The sequence below is a fragment of the Haemorhous mexicanus genome, chromosome 12 (genome assembly GCF_027477595.1).
Source record: "Haemorhous mexicanus isolate bHaeMex1 chromosome 12, bHaeMex1.pri, whole genome shotgun sequence".
Taxonomy (NCBI): domain Eukaryota; kingdom Metazoa; phylum Chordata; class Aves; order Passeriformes; family Fringillidae; genus Haemorhous; species Haemorhous mexicanus.
Window position 1 is genome coordinate 21,149,263 of NC_082352.1, and position 26,307 is coordinate 21,175,569.

The window sequence follows — 26,307 nt, forward strand, 5'->3', positions numbered from 1 at the left end:
AGGGGTCTGAGTCTGCAGGGATGGGCTCTGGCTGTGGCTCATCCCGGGATTCTGGGGTGACAGGGTCATCCAAACCAGCTGGGTGGGTGGGCTCAGAGCATCCGTGCTGGGGCTGCTGGTCTGTGCTGTGATGGTCCTTGTGCTTCCAATGGTCCTTGTGCCACCTATGGATTGTGTTCTTCCCATTGTTCTTGTGCTTCCCGCGGTCCTTCTGCTTCCAATGGTCCTTGTTCTTTCCATGGTCCTTGTGACACTTATGGATCTTGTGCTTTCCATGGTCCTTGTGCCACCTGTGGTCCTTGTGCCACCAAGAATCCTTGTGCTGCCCATGGTCCTTGTGCCATCCATGGTCCTTGTGTCACCTATGGATCGTGTCCTTCCCATTGTTCTTGTACTTTCCAAAGTCCTTGTGCCATCCATGGTCCTTGGATCTTGTGCTTCCCATTGTTCTTGTGCCATTCATGGTCCTTGTGCCACCTATGGATCTTGTTCTTCCCATGGTCCTTCTGCTTCCCGTGGTCCTTGTGTCATCCTTGGTCCTTGGATCTTGTGTTTCCTGTGGTCCTTATACCACTCATGGTCCTTGTTCTACCCATGGTCCTGGTGCCACCAAGAATCCTTGTTCTTCCCGTGGTCCTTGTGTCATCCTTGGTCCTTGTGCTTCCCTTGGTCCTTGTGACACTTATCTTGTGCTTTCCATGGTTCTTGTGCCCATGATCCTTGTGCTTCCCGTGGTCCATCCAAGCCCCAGGTGAGATCCTGCCTCTCCATCAGCCCATCCCAGCTGTGTCCAGGTCTCTGGAGCTCTGGATTCCTTCAGCCAGAGCAGTTTGGGAGGGAACACCAGGATTTCCCTCTGTGCCTGCCAGGGCTCAGCAGGGACCATGTCACAGCCAGGACCTGGATGTCACCTGCAGGGAAGTGACTCCCTCTGCCCCTCTCCCACTCCAGGAGCTCACAGCATCCAAAGGAACTTCTGGATCCGTGATCCCATTCATGCCCTGACCCCCAGCTGGGCTGTTTAATTGCAGGGAGCCCACTGATTTCTGTCAGTGAAGTGTGTGGGTGTGTGCCCAAGGGCAGAAGCACTCCCAGCCCTGAGGAGCAGGATGCCAAAAGCTCAGGGAGCTAAATGGGGCTGGGGTGGAAATCCCGGGATGTGCTCGTGGCTCTCGGGTTTCCTGTCCCCGTTTGACCAGGCCTGGGGAGCCTGGAGCACACCCAGGCTCTGCCAGGAGGAAGGAAATGTGAGATTGGCCTGGGAGTGCTGTCATTGCCTGGGATTTTTGGCCTTTTTCTTCCTTTTTGGGGGTCACGGGAGGCTGGGAGGGAAATGCAGAGTGAGGCCTGATCCTGGGACAGAGGGTAAGGGAATGTGGGAGCACAGGACATGCCCTGGTGATGCCCAGGTGCCAGCTGGGGATGTGGATGGTCCTGGTGTGGCCTCTGAGCTCCCCAAATCCATCCTTTATCCCCATCTCCAGAAGCATGGAATAATTTCTCCCCTCCTGCCAGCAGCTCCCCTCAGCATCCCCTGCACAGGGATTTCCAGGATTTCCAGATTTTCCTCACAAAGGTGAGCCAGAGAGAGGAAACCCCTCCCTTTTGGCTTCAGCAATTCCCTCTTGGATAAGGAATGTGCCCAGGTCAGGCAGCCTGGGGATGGGGACATTTCCCATCAGGGATGTTTAATACCTGTGCAAGGCCCAGGGAAAGGGAGCACTTCAGCCCCTGCTTCATCTCAGCTCTGGGCCCTCAATCTCTGAGGGATGTGCTCATCTCAGAGCCAGGCCCGCTCAGGCACGCTGCCCTTGTCCAAATAAGCAGGAAATTTTGGGAAAACCTTGAGCAGAGGCTGTGGTGCCTCCTGCTCTGGCTGTGCCCAGCAGGACGGGGGCTGACACCAGGGAGGAGCTGCTCCCAGAGCCCTGCACACCCTGAGGGACACCAAACCCTCCAGCTTCATCAGGGAATCCTGGAATGGTTCGGCTTGGAACGGATCTTAAAGCCCATCCCATTCCAGCCCTTGTCTTCCACCATCCCAGGGTGCTCCAGCCCCAATGTCCAGCCTGGCCTTGGGCACTGCCAGGGATCCAGGGCCAGCCACAGCTTCCCTGGGAATTCCATCCCAGTCCCTCCCCACCCTCCCAGCCAAGAATTCCTTCCCAATATCCCATCTAAACCTCCTCTTGTTCAGTTTAAAGCCGTTCCCCACCCTGCCCCTCCATGCTCTGTAAAACTCTTTCATCACCCAGCCTGGCATCTGAGGAGTTCATTTGCATTTTTTTGGATATTTTTCCCGGGGTTCCACCTGCTCCAGGCAGGTTCTGCCATCTCAGGGACCCCAGGGTCCCCTCCCAGCTGCTCTTTGTCACTCAGAGCCATCATTTCCACGAGGCAGCTGCTCTGGCCCTGGCTGCCCCTTTTATCTGGGCTCTGTGAAATGATCTCAAATATGTGATATGATAAAGACAAACAAACACCCGCTCAATTTAGTCCACCCTAATGCCAGACTCTACTTTTACCCAAGTAATTAAGATTAATGCAGTTGATAATTTAGGAAGTATTCTTAAATGTACCCTTCTGGCAGCATCTAACATGTAATTTTACCTTCGAAGATTTATCGGAGCACTTAGGTAACAGATAGGTCCTTAGCAAACAGGAGCATTTAGAAGGAAAATGAAAGATTAATATTCCTTAAATAAATGGCAGAAGAAGTCAGGCTTTATTCCAGCCCCACAAAGATGCTGCTGTCAGCCCCAGCCCTGCTGCTGATCCCCAGGGAGATTAAACCCAGCTCCCCTCGGGCTCAGATGTCCCATGCCTCTGGATTTTTAGGGATGCAGACACTCTGAAGGGCATGAGAACACAGCAGCCCTTTTTTAGGGGATCTGGGAGCTGCTCCTCACTCAGGAGCAGCCCAGGAGGATGCAGCTCCTGGCTCTGCCCTTGCTCCCCCGTGGAGGATGCGTGGATCCAACCCGGATTTCCCTGCAGTGGCTCCCACCTGGCAGGTCCCTGCCCTGCCTGGCACATCCCAGCTGCTTTTCCCGCTCTGTGGTGGGTGAGGAGGGGCAGAGCTGACCCCTGGGAGAGCCTCCCCTCTCCCTGTGTGCAGCCATCCCATTTCCTTTGGGATGGAGCTGACACCCAGCTCCCGGAGCAGGGAATTGCCAGCCCCCCCTGAGCCACCCGTCCTGGGCTTGGGATGGCCTCCAGCTGGGGCTGAGCCCTGCCTGGTGTCACCTCCTCTCCCCCATCCCAGCCCCCTCCCCCTGCCAGATCCCAGACGTGCAACCTCCTCTGGAAGCACCTCGGGGCTGGGAGGGGACCCTGGGCATGCAGCGAGACAGTGGCTTGTGACACTGGCTTGTGACACCAGCTGCTGACACCCCTGCATCCTGTGGGGTGTCCTGAGAGCTGCCAGGCTCAGCCTCTCCTCCTCCTCCTCCTCCTTTTCCTCCTGCTCTGTGATCGTGCATGATGAGTGAGGAAGGATTTGGACTCTGCAAAATCTGCATCCCCAGAGAAAGTCTGGACATTTGCTGCTCAGATCCAGCAAATCAATTTTGCATCATTGTGAGCAGGAAAGAAACTTTCTGAACAACCTTCCAACTTCCCTGGGCCAGAAAAACCTTCTGGACATCACTTCTTGCCCCAGCACAGCCAGACCAGAGCATCCAGCGCCGTGTCCATGTGTGCATCCCTGTCCATGTGTCCCTCTGTGTGTCTGCATCCCCAGAATCTTTCCCAGCCTCTCTTCCAAGGTCCTTCTCAAGCTGGCAGCACCAAGACTTGGTTCCTTCCCACTGTGGTTTCTCCGAAGGGATGCCCCAGTTTTTCTGTCCCTTTGGAGCAGTGGCAGTCCCCACTGCCAGCTCCCCTCCCTGGGGACCAGCAGGGCCCAGAGCTGGCAAGGAAGGTGTCCCATCCCCCTGGATGTGATGCTCCCACTGCTGCCTCGTGTCCTGGCAGGAGGCAGAGCCCTGATCCTGCTTTTTGTGTGTCTGGGACATGAGTGAACAGAGGAGGGTGTGATGTGTCAGGATGTGATCCGTGTGTTCTTCTTCAAGCATGGCTCAGCTCCAGGCTGGAGCTGGGCTGGCAGGGAGGGAGCAGCGAGCCCTTACAATCCCCATCTTTACCCAAATCTGGGGAAAAGCTCCCTCTGGGGGGCAAAGAGGGTTGGGAATGGCAGGGGCAGGATCAGGCACAGCTGGGAGAGGTTGGCAGCTCCCTGTGCCCAGAGTGTGCCCAGGGCTGGGGTTTGGGCTTTGGGCACCCTCAATTCCCCCTTCCTCCTCCTCCTCTTCCTCCTCCTCCATCATTTCCTGCCTCTCAGGTTCATGGATAGGATGCATCCCAAAGGCCCTGGGATGCAGCAAAGGGGAAAATGGGACCCCACCTCCTCCATTCCCTCATTCCCACAGCCCCCAGTCAGAACCACCCACCTGGGGGTGGCCAGGATGGCAGTTTTGGGGTGGAATCCCCCCTTTTGGCCCTGAGCACTCCCCACACGCCACAGCACCACAGCCAAGCCAAGCACAGATTCCTGACATATTTTTCTCTTTCCTTTGCAGCCAAGAAATTCATTTTTCATGGGAGGTGAGAGTGAGACCCGGCAGTAGCTGAGCACGGAGGGTGCCAAGGTAGGGGCCAGCTGACAGATGCTATTTTTGGGAGCCAGACTCTCCTCCCCAGCCCAGATGGGCTCTGGGAATGCCTCTGGCTGCAGGGATACTCAGGGACCTTCTCTGGCCCTGCAGCTGCTCAGTGGCAAGAGGGAGGGAGCTTAGAGGGACTGGAGAAGGGGCCAGTTCACAGGGGCAGGGATTTTTCCCAGCTCCAGACAAAGCCATGCTGGGTGGGACTGATCCATCTGGGTGGGATTTCAGTCCTTTAGGCAGGGGTTAAAAGCCTCTTTTTGGGGACAAAGTGTGTTCAGAGTCACCCTCGTGCCACATGAAGCCACTGAAAGCCCACACAGCCAGGGGGTTCTGTGTGGGATCCCCTCGTGGAATCCAAGAATTGTTTGGGTTGAGAGGGACCTTAAAAATCTTCCACACCCTTCCATGGCAGGGACACCTTCCACTATCCCAGGTGGCTCCAAACCCCATCCAGCCTGGCCTTGGGCATTGCCAGGGATCCAGGGGCAGCCACAGCTGCTCTGGGCAACTGTGCCAGGGCCTGCCCACCCTGCCAGGAACAATTTCTAATTCCCAATATCCCACCCATCCCTGCCCTCTGGCAGTGGGAGCCTTTCCCTGTGTCCTGTCCCTCCATCCCTTGTCCCCAGTCCCTCTCCTGGAGCCCCCTGAGGCCCTGGAATGCTGCCCCCACCCATCTCCCTCCCACCAGCACAGCGAAGGGCAGTTCCCTGGCAGTTGCCACCCAGTTGGCATCCTGAGATTTTCCAGCCACCCACTCCCACGCCTGTCCCTGATCCCTGAGCCGAGCTGCCATGCTCCTGACTGTGACAGCAGCAGCTCCACGGAATCAGGGAATATCCTGAGCTGGGAGGGACCCACAGGGATCATCCATCCAGCCCCTGACCCTGCACAGACACCCCCACAACCCCACCCTGCGCATCCCTGAGAGCATTGTCCAAACTCTCCTGGAGCTCTGGCAGCCTTGGGGCCGGGACCATTCCCTGGGGAGCCTGGGCAGTGCCAGCACCCTCTGGGGGAAGAACCCTTTCTTATCCCCCTAAACCTCCCTGGCCCAGCTCCAGCCGTTCCCCAGGTGCTGTCCCTGCCACAGGGACCCATCCCAGGCTGGTTTGTTCCCCCTGCAGCCTCAGAGCTCACCTGGACCAAACCTCAGGCAGAGCCCCCAGGAGCCCCCCGAGCAGAGCCCCTCTCCCGAGCCCTGCACGTGTCCCAGCCCCAGCAGGGCTGCCCTGGGCACTGTCCAGAGGCAGAGCAGGAACAGTCCCTGCCCGCCTAATCAGCTCGGGCGATAGAGGAGCGATAGATAAGGGGGGGAGCGTTATCGGGCTGATTTCCAGATGGAGCTGAGTCACCGCCAGGAACCGACTGCCAAGGTCAGGCAGGGGAGAGGCCGAGCCCAGCGCTGAGCCCGGCTCTGCCAGACCCCATGCCCCCTCTGCCTGCCAGGGAAGGAGCCATTCCCTCTGCCCCAGCAGGGGCTGGCATTTCCTGGCGGGATGTTTGGCTTTTTCCTGCTCACAGGACCGTTCTGTCTGCTGCTTCCACAGGAGAGGGGGTTTATCCTGGAGAGATCCTTCCCCTGGCAGTGCCCTCCCCACGGTGTGCTCCCTGTAGGGTGTCCCACATGAGCCACTGGTGGGATCTCAGCTGTTCTCTCATGGGAAGGAGCCTTTCTCCATGCTGGGGGTGCTGTGGCCCCCCGGGATTTGCAGCCTGCGGGGAATTTGGGAAGCTCAGAGGTGCTGGGGACCCTCAGCTCAGCCCTGCCCCGCGGGCACAGCCAGCTCCGGTGAATCACAACCCGTCTGGCACGTCGGGCTCCTGGCAGGACGGGACCTGCCCTGCCAAGAGAGCGCCAGGCACGGCTCTCCGTGCCAGCCAGGATGCTGCCACCGCTGCTGGCCGTGTCCCCTGTCCCCGAGGGGCTGCAGGAGGCTGTGGGAGGCCCCAGGACAGGGAGGATGCTCCAAGCCCCCAGCAGGGCACACCAGGGCAGGTGGGGATGGCTCTGCCTGCAGCCAACCAGCCTGGCAATAACCACTGTGGGTTTTTGAAAAGCCAAACTCCCTTTGCCTCCGTTCCATCCCTTTCCACCTCCTCTTCCAGGAGCTGAAAGTCAAAATCCAGGGAGTGCTGCCAGTGGTAACCCATGGAGGAGCCTGGCGCTGAGGGCAGGCTGGGGCTGTAAAAGCCAGAGGGAACAGTCCCAATTTTCATTTTTTCCAGGGTTTCCCATCCCACGGGGGGTGAACTGTGCTTGTGCCAGATCCGTGAGCCTTCGGGGGATGGATGCAGGAGCTGCCTGGGCAGTATCGCTTTAAATCAGCACAGCCCAGCCCTCCTTATCGATTGCCCCATCCCATCAGAGCCTCAGGAGGCCCCAGATTTCCCTGCTGCCAGGGCTGCTGGGCCACCTCAGGGACAGGGGACCCCCAAGCCCTGGCAGGGAGATTTTGGCTAACGAATCCCTAATTTACACCTCGCCCTTATACCTGTGCACCATCTGTGATTTGCATGGAGTAAATCCACACCCATTTCCTGCCCAGGCTCTGCCACCGCCAGCAGGACGTGGGTCCCATCAGCAGTGGCACAGTCCTGCGTGCCACCAGCCCTGCTGTCCCCATCCCCATCCCTGTGCCAGCACAGGGAGCAGGATGTTTGTGTCTCCTGGCGCTCAGCACGGCCCCCCCCCAGCCCTTGCCATGCAAATCCTGCAGCTTTCCAGCCACACGGCCGAGCCTTTCCCTCGCAAAAACAAAAAAAGGCTCCTTTATGTGGCTGAAAAGCCCGACTGTGATAATGTAGCGAGCGCTGGCCTTGGGTATTTTATCTTGGCAAGGAGCCTTTGCAAATTTAAACAGCAGCGAGCGGGCTCTGGAGTTGTGGCTGGCTGAGGCATAAGTGGGGCATTGTTTTCCCAGCAGAGCCCTTTGTGCCAAAGGGCCGCGTGTGAGCTTTGGCCGCGGAGCCGCTCGCTCGCTCAGCCCCGACCCCGCCGGCCCCGGATCCGTTTCACTCAGCAGGGTGTGAAACTGGGGAGGAATTCAGGCCTGGGAGCTCGAACCAGAGAGGGGGGGATGCAGCCACCCCTGTGCATCCTGAATATTGTTATTAATGCAGCGTTGGGGGTGCTGGGTGCTCATCCCGACGGATTCCAGGTGGGAATGGAGAGGTGAGGGCCTGGATAGATGCAGGGTGTCTCCCTTTTCCTTGGAAAATCTTCTGTGCTCAGGTCACTCCAGGGCAGGATGGGTGAAGCAGGTGGGGTTGGGATCTGTGGGAATTACAGCCAGAAGGAAAGGAATAAACTGAATTTCCTGCTCCTCACGCCCTCCCAGCAGTGCCGTGCCCTGACCCACTGCAGCAGACGGTAAAGAAACATTTCCAGTGAGGGAGGAGAAAAAAACCCTCACTGTTTCCAGCAGACTTCTCTTTAGAAAACAGACTCTTTAAAGCAAAACTTTGCCCTTCTTTTTATTAAAACCTTCTTCATATAAAATCCTGGTGGCGCCTTTTAAAAGGCCGCCCTTGACTTGTGCTCCGTGTCCAACGCCCCGAGGTCTGGGTTGTAAAATCAGCTGGGAAAATTCGGGACTCAGCTTTTCTGGTTCTGCCTCCTTAATAACATCTAAAATTTCCAGGGCGATTGGCAGGGAGGGTGGTGAAGTCCTTTCTCCAGGATTTCAGAGTGATGAGGGGCAGCTCCAGGGGGAAAGTGATGGAGCAAAAACCTTTCCCTTCATCTTCCCTCCAGCAGCGGCGACCTGGGGACATGGGAACATGAGGACACAGGCACATGGGGACACGGGCACTCGGGGACATGGGGACAGAGAGCCTTTCCCAGGATGCCTCTCCCAGCCCATCCCGACAGCCCTTCCCACTAATCCGTAGGTGGAGCTCTTCTGTCATCTTTTTCTGCTTATGTTGCTAAGAAGTAACCCAGAAATAGCTTTCCCGGGAGGAAAAAAAGTGCTTCCTCAGCAGCTTTTGCCAGAGGTGAACCACTCTGAGCATCCTTTGAAGAGCCCGAAGCTGCGGGGCTTCACCCCGGGGTGGGGTTACCATGCCTCCTCCTCCAACCACAGTCCAAGAAAAGGGGCCAAAACCTCTCCCGTGCCTCCTCTGGCCCCTTCCCTGACTGACACCCAGCCTTCCCCTCTTCTCTCCTGTTCACTGCAGGTCTGAAGGATGCGGCAGAGCCCCGCCGGCCCTCGGGACCCGCCCGCAGCCCGGCCCCGGGGAGCTGCTGCCCCTCTGCCCGCGCCGGTGCCCGTCGGCGGGGGACCATGCCCGTGACCGGGGCACGGCAGCTCGCAGCGGGACGGGACAGCGGGGCTCTGTAGCCTTGTCCCCTCCTCGGTATCATGACTGGAGAGACCCAGCATGTTTACACCATCGGCGATACTGAGGCCGGCCCCAAAGAGCCCGACAAGGACTTTGGCTGTGAAGGCTGCGGGGACAAGGATGGCAGGGCGCTGGGCGGGGAGGGGACATCCCCCTTCCCCGGCCCCAAGGACAAGGAGCCCCACAGCCAGAGGGAAGCCGTGATCCGGCCGCAGCAAGCGGGGAAGATCGACTTCAAATCCCTCCAGTGCAAGCCCAAGTTCGGCAATGACAGCACCTGGGGAGAGGTCAAGGGCAGCCCCCTGTCCTCACCGGGGAAGGGGCGGGCCCGGGAGCGCGGCCGGCGCTCGGCGAAGGGCGAGCGGGGCCACCAGCAGCTCTACCGGCTCAGCATCGCCGGCACCCGGCCCAGCCCCACCATCGGCATCGCCTACCCGCAGCAGAAGGTGACGCCCCCGAAGAAGCCGGAGGTGACCCCCGCGGCCGGCAGCTACCGCTTCCACGTGCCCGGCATCGCCCAGCGCGACGCCGAGCTCCGGCCGGAGGAAATCGCCTTCGGCCGCTGCTTCCCCGACGCCGCCGGCGGCCGGACCTCTGCCAGTTATACCTCACAGCCCGGCCCCAGCCTCGGCCCCAAGGGGCAGCCCCCCGCCGCCGGCATCCCCCTCAAGAGCCCCGGCACCCATGGGCAGCTACATTACTTAGAGTTCCAGGCGAACCGGGCCGAGTCCTGGCCTTCCCCGGAGAAGAGCTTTGCCGGTGCTACCTACGGGATCTCGGTGCAGAAGCCCAGCTCTTTCTCAGAGGGTGGCAAAGCCTCTGTGCACGGCCTGGGGGCTTTGCCGTGCCAGTTTCCCTTCCAGCTGCTGCATGAGGCGGGGAAGGAGCCCTTCTGCAGCAGCCAGGAGTACCTGGACGTGGGAATTGCCGCCACTGCCCAGCTGGCTCCCGCTGCCTTCGCCTTCCACTCGTCCCCCAGAGAGTGGCCAGAGGAGCCGCTGGGTGGGGGCTCCTACGAGAGCGTGTCCCCCGAGGGGAGGCTGTATGGGCTGCCCCCACAGCCACCGCCACCCTTCCTGCACCCGCCGCCTCCTCCGGCCCTGCACCATGGCCCCTTGCCCTGCTGCAAGGGCAGGGCCGAGCATCCCGCCGAGCCCACCGGTGCTCTCCCGTCGTCTGGTGCTATCGACCAAAACACAAGCACTTTCCAAGAAAACCAAGCTGTTTTTCCGTCTAGTTTACACTCGCCTACCATGCCAAAGCCGGTGGGGAAGAGGCAAGCCTCAGCCAAGGACGGCGTCCCCGGCCCACGGCTGCTGGCGCAGAGCAGCCCCCTGAGAAGGACCGTGCCACCAAAGTCCCTGTCCCAAGTGCACTTTCAGAGCAAGGCCTATTGCAGCTCCCCCGCGGGCAGCGGCGGCGCGGGAGCCGTGCCTTTCGAGACGAGCGTTCCCACTACGGCACCCACCCACCCCCGGCTTGTGCAAGCTTGGGAAGGTGCCACGAAGGCGTTTTCTCCCATGGACCAGAATTCAGCACCTTATTCAAACCCTGTTGGAAACCAGTTCTCATTCGAGTGCCAGTCTGGCCCCGAGCAGAGGCAGCACAGGCAGAAAAATGCCAGGCTGCCTTGGCAGCAGATGCACCTCCCTTCTGCAGTGCCCGGTGCCAACAGGCTGGAGCTGTCGAGACACATCAGCAGCCAGAAGCTCCCCTTCCCCGTGGGCACGTCGGACTGGCAGGGCAGTGGGAAAGCCCAGAAAGGGCCCCCCATAAGCAATTCTCCAGGGTACCACAGCAAAAAGCTTTTATCAGGAGAGAGCCTGCAGAGGGGAGATCCCAGCATGACGGGAGCTTTCTCCTTTGAGAGTGGGAAGGAACCAGGGTCTCCTGCCTGCGACTCGAGAAGCAAAGCCCTGTTCTACACTATGGCTCCAGCAGCTCCTCCTCTCTCAAGGAGCTCATCGGGCTCAGGGCTGGCCCTGCCACCATCAGCCTTGGCAGCTGCCTCCCCTTGTGAGTCCCCACTGCCGTCCCCTGTCCCCAACCCCACGTGTGGCAGCACCTGCTCGTCGCTGTCCCCCATGTCCAGCAGCCCACTCAACTTCGAGGACAGCCAGATGTCCGGAGCGCTGACCCCCTCGCCCTTCTTCCAGCACCCCTGCCATGCCAAGGATGCCAACAAAGCCTTCCACCCCTCCGAGGTTCTGAGTCCCAGCTCGCTTCATTACCACCACCCAGACTCTGTCAAGTCCTTCAGCTTCCCTCCAGATGCTCTGAAAGATGACAGCCTCCTGAAATGTGCCCCGGGCAGCCCATTCCACAAACCTGGCGGGGAGGTGGCCAAAGGATGCTTGGACGGGCTGGATGGGGAGCAGCCTCCACCACCGTACTCCTCCCATCACCTGCTGGCCACCTCCCTGAGCAGCGCCAGCCTGGACCAGCTGGACGTGCTGCTGACCTGCAGACAGTGTGACCAGAACTTCGGCAACCTGTCCTCCTTCCTGCAGCACCGCCAGTTCTGCGCCTCCCACCCCTCTGCCCAGGCAGAGCCCAAGGACGCTCCCCGGGCAGCCGAGGGGAGGAAGGTGCTCCCGCCAGAGCCCCCCAAACCCCCCGGCCTGGCCCTCTCTCCAGACCCCCAGGGACATCTGTTGGCATTGAACAAGAGTGATGACTTCTTGCTGGACGGGGAAGGCAAAAGCGAGAGCAAGGAGGATGCTCTGAAGGGCGGCCTCTTCCACGGCCTGGCCACCAGCTCCCTCCCGCTCAGCGCCTCCGACCTGGACATCGACGATGCCAAGCTGGACAGCCTGATCACCGAGGCCCTCAACGGCCTGGGATACCAGTCGGATAACCCGGAGATCGACAGCAGCTTCATCGACGTCTTCGCCGATGAGGAGCTGCCGGGTGTGAAGGCGGCTGGCGGGGGCATGGCCCACAAGGCCAAGGAAGGGCTGGCCTCAGAGAGCAAATCCAAGCAGGCAGCGGAGGAGAAGGCAGCAGGAGAGGCCAAGGCTGGCTGCTTTTATGAAGATGGCCACCCAGGTGGGGAGCAGGTGAAGAGAGGGGCAGGAAAGCGGCACCTTCACAAAGGAAGGGTGGCACGGAGGGTGGCACCGCAGGAGCCGGATCCCGCGGCAGAGGGAGCAGAGAGGACAGCCAGGCTGAGGGCAGGCAGGAAGAACAGCATCCCGCCAGCCAGCAGCTCCAGCCAAAAGCATCCCAGGAAACTCGGCCAAGACCCTCCGATGAAGAGCGAGGTGGGGCCAGGCACGGCCAGCAAGAGCTCCAAGCCACCGCGGTTCTCCATGAAGGACGTGAAGAAGCGGAAGCCCCGAAGTGGGACGTGGAGCAAGGAGCTCATCCACAAGATCGTGCAGCAGAAGAACAAGCTCCACAAGCTGCAGGTGAAGAGCAGCAAGCAGGCCCAGTTGCCCCAGGCCACCAAGAGGCCACTGGCAGCCACCAAGGAGGGTGGGCTGAGGGAATACGACTACGTGTCTGACTCGGATGAGGAGGGGGCAGAGTGCAGCAAGCCCCGGCGCAGGAAGAAGCGTGGCACGGGGTTCATGGGGAGGAGCAAGTACAGCTTCAGCAAGAAAGGCCTGGGCAGAACTGAGAGGGCCAGAGAGAAAGACCCAGCCTGGAGCTACAACCGGAAAAAGGAAGGTCAGAAAAGGGAGGCACAGGAGGACGGGGATGTCCTGAGTCAGGAGGATGCTGAGAAAGAGCGTTGTGCTGCCAGAGCCCGAAGGAGGAGCAGCCACTCGTCTGCTGGCAGCAACCACAGCATGCCCAGAGAGAAGGGCACGAGCCCCCGCTGCACTGGTGGGGCCGGTGACAAGGGTGACACCCAGAGGAGGAGGCGCTCGGGCAGCCCAGCCCATGTGCCAAGGATTCCCCTCAACCCTCCCCAGCACAGCAGCCCAAAGACGAGCCAGGAGAGCAAAGAGGACATTCCCAGGGGGAGCAGGAGGTTTGGCTCGGCCAAGCCTTTGCTGGCAGGCTCCAGGACACAGCCGAGTACTGAACCAGATGTTGCTGCCATGGACTGTGCAAAGGAGGAGGCGTCACCGCAGCCCCAGGAAAGGCAAATGCCCAGCACGGCCACCCCAGGCAGGAGCCCTGCCAGCTTCTCCTCCAAGGAGGGGTTGGAAGAGCCCAGAGGAGCAGCAAAGCTTCCTGGTGAGGCAGGAGAGCCCACCCTGCAGCCTCAGGGCTCTCCTGAGCTCACCGTGGACCACCAGAGGCACCGGTTTGCCCCTTTCCCAAGTGAAGGGCTGAAATACCACACAGAGGAGGCGATTGCTCCACCCCACAGCGGTAACAAATCGAGTCCTGGCCGAGGGAGTGCCACCTGCTCGGAAGCAGGAATCAAATTCACGAAGGGACAGGGGCTCTGTGACACTCAGAAGGATTATCCCAATCCCACAGCAGCCCCTACCTACGGGGGGGATGCAGTGGGAATGATGCTCGCTGCCAAGACGCCCGATCCCTATGCCAGCGGTGACAACACATTTTTTGATCCCAAAGGCCTTCCCGGTCACTACGAGGACAACCTCTTCCCAAAGCCCCCAGCCCTGGGCTCCTCCCACATGGACAACATGTACCTGTGCCGGGACGACATCAGCGCCAGCTCCTTCGAGCAGAAACACTCCAGCATCTCCCCTTTCGCCACGGAGATGCCGCAGGGCAAAGTGTCCTCCCCTCTCAGCTTTGACTCCTCGTCGATATTCGGCGAGCTGCCCGTCTCCGAGTTTGATCCCTACGAGAGCAAGGATGGATATGTGACACCATTCCCCTGTCCTGGGAGTGCCCCCCGCAAGCCGCTGCCCTTCGAGCAGCCCTACCCGCCCTTCCTGCCGGAGAAAGACTGGTCCCTCATGGAGGAGGTGGCTCCCATGCTGCCAGAAGACATGACTCAGTTCCACAGCCTCTCCGTGGAGAAGCCACCAGCCAAGAAGTTCCCCGAGGAAGGAGCTGTCCCCAGCAGCCAGCTCTCCCTGCCGCTGCCAGACAGGATCGCGGATTACAGCGTGGCTTTCATGAGCAACATTTCAGATGACGAGCTGGAGATCAAGCGCTTGGTCACGGAGCTGGAAAGCCAACTGCAAACCAGCAAGCTGGACTCCGAGGTGCCCGTCACCCTCCAGAAATCCGAGCCAAACGTGCCTGTCCACCTGCGAGCACACGGAGCCGAGCGGTTCCCGGTGCTGCCGGGAGAGCCAGAGGCAGGCCAGGAGAAAGGGCTGTTTTTGGCAGGTGAGCTGGGCAGATCGAGCCTCTGCGTTGGGGAGAGGCTGGCAGGGGAGAAGCCAGACATGGTGACTGCCCGTGAGTGCTACGAGAGACCCAGGGAGCCCTGGGTGTGCCCGCTGGAGCTGGGCTCGCTGGAAACCGGGATGGGCATCCCAGCCCCGCTGGCCACAAACCATTTCTGCTCCAAAGACAGCAGTGAGCAGCTCCAGGGAGCTGAGGCCACTGAGGAAAGAGACCTCAGGAAGATGGAAAATGGGTGTTCTTCCAAAAGTCTGCCTGGCTCGAGCACAACTGACCAAACAGAGGCTCCCACCTACACCGTCCCTGTGACAAAAAGCCCTCCTGTTGTCACCGACTCCGTGTTCCCCGAGACCACGGGTGCAGCAGAAGTAACCAAAGACCCCCTGCCATCCCTGCCACGCCAGTGCAGTGCCGGGGGCTTCCCTGTGCCAGGGAAAGCAGACACTGATCCTGCAGAGCTGGAGAAGTTTGATGCCCATCTTCCAAACCCTAAACCCCAGCTGGGCTTTCAGCAGGGTCCCGCCCCAGCCTTGGATCTCGCCTTTTCACCTCATGTCAAAGAGGTCCCAGATACGGAAGAAAAACCCTTAAGCAGGACTGAACCCCCCAAAACAGTGAAAAATGCTGTGGATCTCAAAGCGGGTGGTGGTGGGCCCGGGCTGGTGGAGGAGATGGAGGAGAGGAGGAGTCCCAACACCTATCAAAGCCCTGCACCCAGTGACAGAGCCAGCAAGCCCGAAGTGCTGCTGTTTGAGGTGCTGGGTGTGCCCAAGGAGAGCGACCGCCCTTCCCAGGAGATGATGGGGGCATCCCAGGAGGCCTCTGCCAACCCTCTGCAGCAGCTCCAGCTCTTCGTCGCCCGGACGGTGAAGAACAACGAGGAGGAGCTGTTGATGCCGTGCTTCCCCGGGCTGCTGGCTCCCAGCCACCCCTGTGCCAGCACCCACATCCAGACAGAGCACCAGGAGCAGAGTGGTGCTGCCCTGGGAGGAGAAGATCAGACCCAAGGGGAAGGGGATCTCCCCACTGGAAGCAGCACTGGAAATATTGCTGCTCCAGGGAGAGAGGTGCTTTCTCCCAGTGGATGTGAGCAGCTGGAGCTGTTGGGTGCAGAGGCCTCTTACCATGCAAAACAATCCACGTTGGCAAAGCCGGAGCTGCAAAATAATGTAACAGAGCTGCAGCACTTAGCAAATGAACCCCCAGAGCCGAGGGACATTAATATCCCTGCAGATGGTGTTTCCCAGGAGCGTGATGACCTCTCACCACCCAACAGCACCGCCGTGACCTCGCTGCCAGGGCAGGGAAGGAAAGCTGATCAGCTCAGGGAAGAGCAGGAGGGAGATAACAACACACTGACCTTGGCATTTAGGAAACATGAGCAATCCCACCCCAGCTGTGGTTTGCTTGAGGAAGAAACGCTGGACAGAGAAGAGGGAGAGAGGCTGGAGAGGGGTTGGGTGGGGAAAGGGGCACAGCACCCGGGCAGTGCTCCCACGAGTCCTGTCAGCCTCCTTGGTCCCTCTGAGGGGGATCTCCACCAGGATCACAGCTTGGAGACAGAGATAAAAGCCAGCACAGTCAGTGAAGGTGTTCCCAGAGAAGGGAATGGCAAGTCGTCCCTCGATGGCTGTGATTACACGGGCGAATCTCCAGCCAGCCTGCTCTCACCAGCCAAATATTCCAGCCTCAAGTGCTTGAGGAGCAGTGGGGCCGAGGGGGAAGAGGTCCCCAGTTTAGGCACTCAGCTCTCGGATGAGAAGAAATACAGCTCATCCCTACCTGCAACACCGAGTTCATTCGTCACCAAGAGCTGTCCTCCCGAGGCCAGCAGCCATCACATCCATCACACCGTGAGCCCAGCAGAGCAGGGGACATGGGAAGGGGCACCCACCTTCCCTCCCTCGCTGCATCACTGCAGGGCTGGGCCGACGGAAGCGGCTGAGGAACATCCTCATCACCTGCCTGATGGTGTTTTGGGCTATGAATCACCTGGAAGAGAGGGGACAGTGAGACCCTGCACTCTGCTGCATGGTGATGGTCTGCTGGGCTCTGCCTTGGAGATGGGTGGTCCCCAGGAACCTTCTGGGAAGGACTGTTCTCTTCCCTGCTCGCCGCCTTTCCACCAAAAGAGTGTTGGGAAGGAGGTCCCCGAAAACACCGGTGCTGTGCTGCCAAATATTGAAGAAAACCAAGAGTGTGCCATCACAGACGCAGTCGTTAACTCCACCCCTCCAGAAACCCAGGATTATCCAACCCAGCCCACAAAGGATCTTCTGCCCATGGACGAAAGGGAGGTCAACCTGAACCAAGAGAACAAGCCTGAGAACTGCTCCCACGTCAGGCATAAGCATCAAAGTGAACCAGAGGCTTTGTGCAATGGTTTTGCTGTTCAGGACATGTCAGTTGCCATCAGCAGAGGTCTTACAAGGGCTGGAGATCTTGGTCCTGCTGAATTAAATGGCCACGAGTTTCCAGGGGCAGCAGAGGTGAGGCTTGGTCTTTCCAAAACCACAGAGAGTGAAGGAAAGAGTTTAAAAGGGGAGAATTCCAAAAGCCATGGGGCTGCAGAAGCTGGGGGTTGTGAGTTAAGCAGCGTGGACCAAGGAGAGGACTACACACCCAGCAGTACTCCGGACCCATCCCAAAATGAACTCCACAAAGGAAGAAAGCCCAATGGACTCCCGGTGACCTGTGACATTTGTTCAGCCACTTTCCGGTCCAAGCCCGGCCTGACCAGGCACAAAGCTGTCAAGCACCAGGTGAAGAATGGTGGTTTGCCACAGGCCAGCAAGACTCCCAGGTCCTCTCTGATTCCTGCACACAAGACATCAAAAGCAGCCCAAAAGGTGCCCAGGAGGAGCCTGAAGGCGTCAGTCAAAGACAAAACCTGCAGCTCACAGGTGCTGGCCTCCGCCGTTGAACACATTCCCAAGAAAATACTCCCAGACCTGGAGAAAGAGCCCAGCACACAGATGCAGGAGGTGGTGAGCAGGGTGCTCAGCGACCTCAGCGTGATCTCCTTGGAGATGTCCCAGGAGCTGCACCACACACGTGTCCTGCAGAGGGAGGTGAAGGCAAAGGGGCAGCGCCCGGAGGTGAGGGGATCGGGAGAGGCAGCGACTGGGAAGGATTCAGGATGGCGGGTCAGGAAAGGAGAAAAGGGCAGAAGGAGCCAAAGCAAAGGTCTTGGTGAGGAGAACAGCAGTTCTGAGAAGCAGCTCAACAGGAAAGTGAGGCGAAGGAAAGCAAAGGTGTTTCCCAGCAGGAATGAGCCCTGTGAGCTGGAGAAGAGCACAGGTCCTGCTGCCCTCAGCTCCAGCCTGCCTGAGATCGTGGAGGGCTTGCACGAGCCAGAGGGTTGCATCTCCACAGAGGAGCAAAACAGGACCAGCCCAGCCCAGCACGCCGAGCTTGCAGAAGACCCGGGCAGCAGGATGGGGTCTCTAAAGGAGATGGTCAGCAAGGAGACAGCCACGGGCACAATCACCTGTCCTGGGGAGGTTGAAGATCCGGATGCAGTGGAAGGCACGCAGGCTTGCAAAAAATGGATCAGCGGGTTTGTGGAGCAAGTGGCGAAGGGATGGGGCAAGGTGGGCACAGAGCAGCATCGTGGTGCTGATGGCACAGAGGACATGGATGCTGGGACAGGGGACAGTCCTGTGGCAGGCAGTGACACCGGGAATTGGAGTGGTGCCTTGCAGGGTTCCTCAGCTCCTGCTGAAGGGGCTTTGCTGCTGGAGAACCATGATTTGGGAGCCACGCAGAATGTTTCTGGGCATGGTGCTCTGCAGAGCACGCCAGGGACCAGCCCTCCTCCTGCAGAGCCAAAGCGGTGGGTGAAGGCAGATGTGCCACCAGGCAGGGAGCACTGTGGGGACAGCACGGCCTCCTCAGACCTCCAGAGCTTTTTTGATGATGATTCCACCTTCTCCCAGCTGTTCCCCGGGGATGAGCAGTTTGTCCGGAGGAAGTGCACGCGGGTGTATGGGAAGCGCATCAAGAAACCCAAACCTGTCCCCGAGGTCAGCCTGCAGCCAGCGGGGGCCATCGACCTCTTCACCATCCGCCTGGCCTCAGATCTCAGCGACTCCAGCTCCTTCTGTGTCACCAGGGAGGACCCCTGCGAGTACGAGACCATCTCCGTTGACGATGCCCTGATGCTGAACATGTGTCATGGCAGCAAGGCAAAGAGCGGAGATGCTGCTCCAGATGGATCTAAAAGCATCGAGCTGAGGTTGGACCAGGAGGTGACCGACCAAGGGAAGGAGGACATTGACCTGGAGGACAACATGCTGACCTTCTTGTGCCAAAACAGCCACATGGACAACATCCCCAGCTTGAACATCTGGGGCAGTCTGGAGAAGGACGGGGAAAGCCTCTCTGCTGAGGACATGTTTGAGCCTCTGATGGACCTTGAGGATGAGCACTCACTCCAAGAAGTGAACTCCGAGCCCCCCGACCTGGCAGAGGAGTCCTACCATGCCAAAGATAATGGGGATTCAGACTCCCCTGAACTTCACACCATCGACATTGAGATGCTGAATGCAAAGCTGAAAATGAGAGACGTGTGCTTCTTCAGCCCCTGCGAGGATCTTCCTGGCCATGGCGAGGACAATGCTTTGAGTTTGAAGCCAAAGTCGGGCAAGCACAGGAGCAAGCTGGAAGATGGGAAACTGGGGAAAAACCGTGGGGACATAACCATCAAAACCAAAGACAAGCAGTACAAATGCAAAGTCTGCTTCCAGTGGTTCCTGACACTGGGGGAGCTGGACTTCCACAAGCTCTCCCACAACCCTTCCCCTCCTCCCACCTGCTACATGTGTGTCCAGCGAAAATTCAGCTCCCGGGAGCAGCTCCGGGACCACCTGAAGGAGAAGCACGCCAGGAACAAAGCCGGGCTGTGGGCGTGCGGGATGTGCCTGAAGGAGATCTCCGACGTCTGGATGTACAACGAGCACCTGCGGGAGCACGCCACGCAGTTCGCGCGCAAGGGCCAGGCGCAGAAGTCGGTGATGGGCCTGCCGGGCTGCTTCGGGGAGGACAACGCTGCCGTCACACACTTCCTCAACACCATCATGTGTCGGAAACCCAGCAGGTCCTCCCGGCACGGCGACCCCAGCAGCCGGCATGGGGCCAGCAGAGAGAGTAAGAGCCCCAAGGAGGTGCCCCTTGAGCAGGAGAAGGCGATGAAAGACCCCGTGGAAAGCAGTGTCAAAGTGAAGCCACCTGCACCCAGCTCGTCCAAAGCATCCTCCAGCCCGTCTCCAGAGCACACGGCGAGAAGTGAAAACGCCCCAAAATCTGTCCCCATGCACCCAGACTGCAAGGATCCTTCCCGGGACTGCCATCACTGTGGCAAACAGTTCCCCAAACCCTTCAAGCTCCAGCGGCACTTGGTGGTGCACAGCTTGCAGAAGATTTACTTGTGCCACAAGTGCCCCATGTTCTACCAGGAGACCAAAGAGCTCCGGAGCCACCTGAGCCAGGAGCATGGCGTGGTGGAGGAGCAGGAGATCAAGCACACCACCCTGTACGCCTGCGAGCTCTGTGCCGACGTCATGCACGTCATCAAGAAGTCCTTCATCTGCAGCATGTGCAACTACACCTTCTCCAAGAAGGAGCAGTACGACCGGCACATGGAGAAGCACCTGGCGGGCAGCAGCAAGACTTTCAAATTCCGAGGGGTCATGAGGCCTGGTGCTGCCTGCAGGGAGGGCAGGGAGAAGGTGAAGGAGGATGGATCCCTCCGGGAGGGAATGCCACCGAGCAAGAAGCGGAAGGTGGCTCACCACGGCAGCTCAATCCCACACAGGTCACCAGTCCATCTGGACCCCACGAGTGACCTTCAGCTGGTAGAAGCTGGAAGCCCCAGCCTGCAGGTTCCCACTGACTCTTTCCCAACAGCACCTGGTGACCTGGGAGCACCCCAACCCTCCGTGAAAGCAGAAGTCCTGGTGGGTGACTTCTCGGAGCTCCTGGCAGAGATGGAGAAGTCCCCTTTTGACCCCTTGCCACCACCACCCTGCCTGTCCCCACCTCTGCCACCGGCTGCTGTGGGCAGCCCTGAGCTCAGCCACATCGCTGGCCTGTCCATCGAGGAGCTGGAGAAAGGAGCCTTTGATGGGAAACCACTTCCTTTCTTGGACTCCCCTGAGTTTCCCATCGACCTTGCTGGCTTGGCTTGTCATCAAGCCACCAACCAAAAAGTGTCCCCTCCCTTCCTGTCCCAGAAACATGGCTGTGCCCATGCTCATAAAACAACCAGCACAGGCAGCAAAGATGAATACAGGGCCTGTGTCCTGGAAAATCCCAGCACAGACACCAATGCCATGGAGGGGATCCCTTTCCTCCAGCTTGCCAAGAAGGTTTCAGAGCTTCCTTCCCCTAAGGCAGAGTCTCCACAAGCCACGGACACCCACAAATGGGGCAGCCCCAGTGGCAGTGATGGCTCTGCCTGGGAAGGTGCAGCTAAGCCAGCATCTCCAGAAGGTGCCCACCAACCCCTGCCCCCGAAGGACAAGACAGCATCGCCCACACCCAACAGAGCTTCCAAAGATGCGGTGCCACCAAAGAAAACCGTGGGTAGTGAGGCTGCTCCGGGTGTGGGCAGCCCCGAGGAGGGTCAGCAGTCCATCTCAGGGAAGGAGAAATCCATGCCTGAGGCTAAGGACAGCAGCACTAACACCAAGGACCAAGGCGGCAACCCAGGCAAATCCAGCGGCCCCCAGCCCAGAGATGAGGTGGCCAGCAACACCACGAGACACGGCCACGCGGAGCCAGGCAGAGCCGCCGGCAAGCTTCACCCCAAGAGGAGGAAAGAACACAAGTCCTTGAGCCACCGGAGCAGCTCTGGCTCCCGGGAGAACATGGAAGGGGATGGGAAGAAGAAGAAAGCCCGGCCACCATGCCCGGGCAGGGGCGAGAGCACCGCTGAGCTAAAACGTGGCAGCTGGAGCAACGCCGAGGCTCCCGCCCTGTCCCCCGGCAGGAGGGACACGCACTGCAGCAAGCTGGCACCCAAGCCCAGAACGGGCCCCCAGCTGAAGAAGATGGTCCTGGACCCTTACAACCAGAAGAAAGGGGAGCTCCGCCACGCCAACGGGGACGTGAAGCGCAGGAAAGCCATCCTGGGCAAGAGCCTGCACCAGGTGTTGGCCAAGGGGCCAGCGCCGTCCCCGCGTGGCTCCTGGCACGGCCCCCGCGCCGCCCGCGGGGCCAAGGCGGCCGGCCCGGCCAGCTACCGCAGTGCTGAGTCCCAGAACAACCTGCTCAGCCAACTCTTTGGGCAGAAATTAACCAGCTTTAAAATTCCTTTAAGGAGAGATACTTCAGAATAATTTATGGAAGTGACTTATGGTGATCCTCAGCTGCTTTCATGGGGTTTGCAAGGGAAAAATTATCAAAGCATTAAATTCGTTTGTGTAGCATGATTTCTCTGTCTAGCTTAAATGAACTTGCACTGCAGCCTCTGTGAAATAGTTTGCTTTGTGTCTACTAATCTACTTTAATTCACCTGATTTATCATGCAAATGCTAGAACTTTGATGTTGCTGATGATTTTCATGAACTGAAATTGTAATCGCTTTGGGCAGACTGAATCGTCGAGAGCAATTGCTTTATTGCAGAAGTGCTGAGGTTATAAGGATACTTGCAAATCTCAGACCCTTTTGAGTCTGTGTCTGTGTTATCTTTGTACAAAGTACTTGAAGAGATGAACTTCATTCCATAGACGTCTTATTCATAAGGTGCAGTACACTGTAGAAAGCAAATTTTTTTTTTTTTTTGTGGAAGATTTTGCACAAATAATCCCGTACAATTCATTTAATTGGGAGCTGGCCTGAGCGATGATACAATTAAAAAATTAAATTAAGACCCAAATGTCCTATATTTTGACAGCCATCCCTAAGGATTTTGTTTCTACATCGTCAAGAGAAGAACAACCCAGCTCTGGGGTTCTGGGGCTGTCGGAGCCCTCCAGAGGATGCTGCCACTCTTTGACCACTGTAGACGATGGGACTGGAGGAGAAGCGTCCCCGCGAGCAAACTGCACCTTGACACTTGTGACAAACTCTGATTTTTTAGGGTTTTTTGGGGGTTTTTTGTGTGTGTGTGAGCGCGTGCGTGTTTTTTCTTTTTGTTTGTGGGGGTTTTTTTTTTGTGCAACGAGAAAACTGTGCCAATTTACCGCAGCAAATCCGGTACTGTGCGAGTGCCCTCAACGGTATCACTTCTAAACTCTCTTACTGTATTGACGTAGTGGCTCTATAGGTATCCGCTTGTACTATGCAGTTACTGGTGCTATTCTTCATTTGTAATGTGAATACAGACTTCCTTGATTGAAAAAAAATGGGGAATTGGTAGGGAGAAGCGATTATCTGTCCAAAAAATGGAGCGGGAAAAGAGAATTAAAAAAAAAAAAAAAGCCAATTCAAGGGGGGAAATATTCAGCTTTAGGGAGAAAAATTAACTTTAGGGGGGAAAATCTGACTTGGGGGAAAAATGCAACTTAGGGGGAAAAAACAACTTTAGGAAAAATACAACTTTAGGGAAAAAGTTCCTCTATGCTGGTACTCCATAGTGTCGAAAAGGTTACGTCACATTAAACGAGCACGTTCTACAACTGAACTTTTGGGTCCAGAAAGAAATCTCAGGTGCAAATGAGGACATGGAAAGATTTTATTGAAATACTCCCAAGTCAAGGAGGTGAAGTAATGCACTGATGTGATATGAACAGTCAGAGTACTTTGCGTCTGTCCTGCAATGATTTTTTTTGTTTTGTTTTAGAGTTAAAAGGAAAAAAAAAAAGAGGCTTTATTCTGTTAATATGTATCTTTACAATTCTTTGTATTGTATAAAAAAACTATTGTAGGTAATTTACCTTGGGTGCAATGTGTTCTGTCAAAAGTTTTTATTTTGATATTTTGTCCAGAGAAGCAGAGAGAGAGCAGGAAACGCCGTTTTATGATGTTGTCCGTGTGCTTTTAAAGTGCCTCTTTAATATTGTTAAATAAAGTATGAGATAAAAATATGGGGTGGTACTGTAAAGTCATCCATGATTAATCTTTTCAAATATATTCCAATATTTTCACAGAAATTCCCTGTCTGCGTGGTGTTTGGGGGATGTTTGAGGTGTCCTCTGTAAAGGGGCTGAGGAGGACCTCGGTGCCACTGCTGTCACCTCCATGGTTTGCAAAGTGTTGGAGCTTCTCAACAGTGAAGATGCTCCTGCAGCTCCTCTTCCTCACAGATCTTGTCTGAGCGCTGCTCCTGGCAGGAGAGTCTTGTCCCTGAGGGGAAAAACCAAGGTGATGGTGGTGGTGGTGGCCTGGTTTGGTGGTCCTCAGCCGGTGGTGGTGATGGCACAGTTAGGTCATCATGAATTGGCCGTTGTCACAGCCCAATTTGGTCATTACCAACTGGCAGTGACAACAGCCTGATCTGTCCTCATCAGTGGGTGATGGTGGTGGTCCAGTCTGGTCATCATGACTTTGTGGTGGTGGTGGGGTTACCTAGTTTGGTCATCACCAAGTGTTCATGGCCCGTTTGGTTATCAATAAGTGGTGAAGGTGGTAACAGTGATGGTGATGGTGATGGTGTTGGTGATGGTGATGGTGATGATAATGGCCCAGTTTAACCATTCCCCATTTTTGATGGTGATGGTGATAATGATGGTTTTGGTGATGATGATGGTGGTGACAGCCCAGTTTGCTCATCCCCACTTTATGGTGATGGCGATGATGATGATGATGGTCCTGATGACGTCCCACTTTGCTCATCCCCAGATGTGATGGTGATGATGACAAGGATGACTGTTTTGGCCATGACGATGATGATGATGATGGTGAGGGCCCATTTTGCTCGTCCCAATTTGATGATGATGGTGATGATGACACTGTTGGTGATGGTGATGATGATCATGATGCTGATGCTGCTGGTGATGATGATGGTGATTGATGATTATGATGATGAAGATGATGCTGGTGAGGGCTCATTTTGCTCATCCCCATTTGATGATGATGGTGATGATGACGGTGTTGGTGATGCTGCTGCTGGTGATGATGATGGTGCTGGTGAGGGTTCAATTTTTCATCCCCATTTTATGATGATGATGATAATGATGGTGTTGGTGATGATGATCATGATGCTGATGCTGCTGCTGGTGGTGATGGTGATGATGATGGTGGTTGATGATGATGGTGATTGATGATTATGATGATGAAGATGATGCTGCTGAGGGCCCATTTTGCTCATCCCCATTTGATGATGATGGTGATGACAGTGTTGGTGATGGCGATGCTGCTGCTGGTGATGATGATAATGATTATGATGATGGTGATTGATGATGATGGTGATTGATGATGATGGTGATCGATGATGATGATGATGATGATGATGATGATGATGATGGTGAGGGCCCATTTTGCTTATCTCCATTTGATGGTGATGATGATGGTGTTGGTGATGATGATGAGGATGATGCTGGTGAGGGCCCATTTTGCTCATCCCCATTTGATGATGATGGTGATGATGACAGTGTTGGTGATGGCGATGCTGCTGCTGGTGATGATGATAATGATTATGATGATGGAGATTGATGATGATGATGGTGATCGCGGATGATGATGATGATGATGATGATGATGATGAAGATGCTGGTGAGGGCCCATTTTGCTCATCTCCATTTGATGATGATGGTGATGATGACGGTGTTTGTGATGATGATGAGGATGCTGCTGATTATGATGATGATGAAGATGATGCTGGTGAGGGCCCAATTTGCTCATCGCATGCGATGATGATGGTGATGATGACAGTGTTGGTGATGGCAATGCTGCTGCTGGTGATGATGATGATGATGATGGAGATTGATGATGCTGATGGTGATCACGTATGATGATGATGATGATGATGATGATGGTGATGATGATGATGATGATGAAGATGCTGGTGAGGGCCCATTTTGCTCATCCCCATTTGATGATGATGGTGATGATGACGGTGTTGGTGATGGCGATGCTGCTGCTGGTGATGATGATAATGATTATGATGATGGTGATTGATGATGATGATGATGGTGATCGCGGATGATGATGATGATGATGATGATGATGATGAAGAAGAAGATGCTAGTGATGGCCCATTTTGCTCATCTCCATTTGATGATGATGGTGATGATGACGGTGTTGGTGATGATGATGAGGATGCTGCTGATTATGATGATGATGAAGATGATGCTGGTGAGGGCCCATTTTGCTCATCGCATGCAATGATGATGATGATGATGGCAGTGTTGGTGATGGCGATGCTGCTGCTGGTGATGATGATGATGATGATGGAGATTGATGATGCTGATGGTGATCACGTATGATGATGATGATGATGATGGTGATGATGATGATGAAGATGAAGATGCTGGTGAGGGCCCATTTTGCTCGTCCCCATTTGATGATGATGGTGATGATGACAGTGTTGGTGATGGCGATGCTGCTGCTGGTGATGATGATAATGATTATGATGATGGAGATTGATGATGATGATGGTGATCGCGGATGATGATGATGATGATGATGATGATGATGATGATGATGAAGATGATGCTGGTGAGGGCCCATTTTGCTCGTCCCCATTCGATGATGATGGTGATGATGACAGTGTTGGTGATGGCGATGCTGCTGCTACTGCCGGTGATGACGATGGTGATTGATGATGATGATGATGATGATGACGGTGCTGCTGAAGGCCCAGATCTCTCATCCCCTCTTTGTCCTCGAGCTGACCTCTGCAGCCCCGCTGGGCCGGGCTGGGAGCCCCCACAGAGGCGGTGTATTCCATCCTTTAATTCCTGTATTCCATCCTTTAATTACTGCCGCAATCGCAACACGGAGCCGCTGTCAGTGAGAGATAGCTCGGCACCGCCGGCTGGGATCCTCGCCACTCGGGGCTTGTAACTAAAACTGCAGGATTAATTTGATTAATTGATAGAATTATTTTCCAAACTACTCTTTTGT

The 26,307-nt window shown here is 56.6% G+C and overlaps 1 protein-coding gene across 1 annotated transcript; it reads left to right on the forward strand.

Annotated features, from left to right (window-relative positions):
* Positions 1-8,985: 8,985 nt before the first annotated feature.
* On the forward strand, positions 8,986-23,393 carry ZNF469 (zinc finger protein 469). Its single transcript, XM_059857502.1, has one exon. The coding sequence runs from the start codon at positions 9,035-9,037 to the stop codon at positions 21,635-21,637; it is 12,603 nt and encodes a 4,200-aa protein (XP_059713485.1). The 5' UTR covers positions 8,986-9,034; the 3' UTR covers positions 21,638-23,393.
* Positions 23,394-26,307: the final 2,914 nt, after the last annotated feature.

Bases quoted from the DNA above. Each gene is read 5' to 3' on its own strand.
- ZNF469 (XM_059857502.1), top strand. From the start codon at position 9,035: ATGACTGGAGAGACCCAGCATGTTTACACCATCGGCGATACTGAGGCC.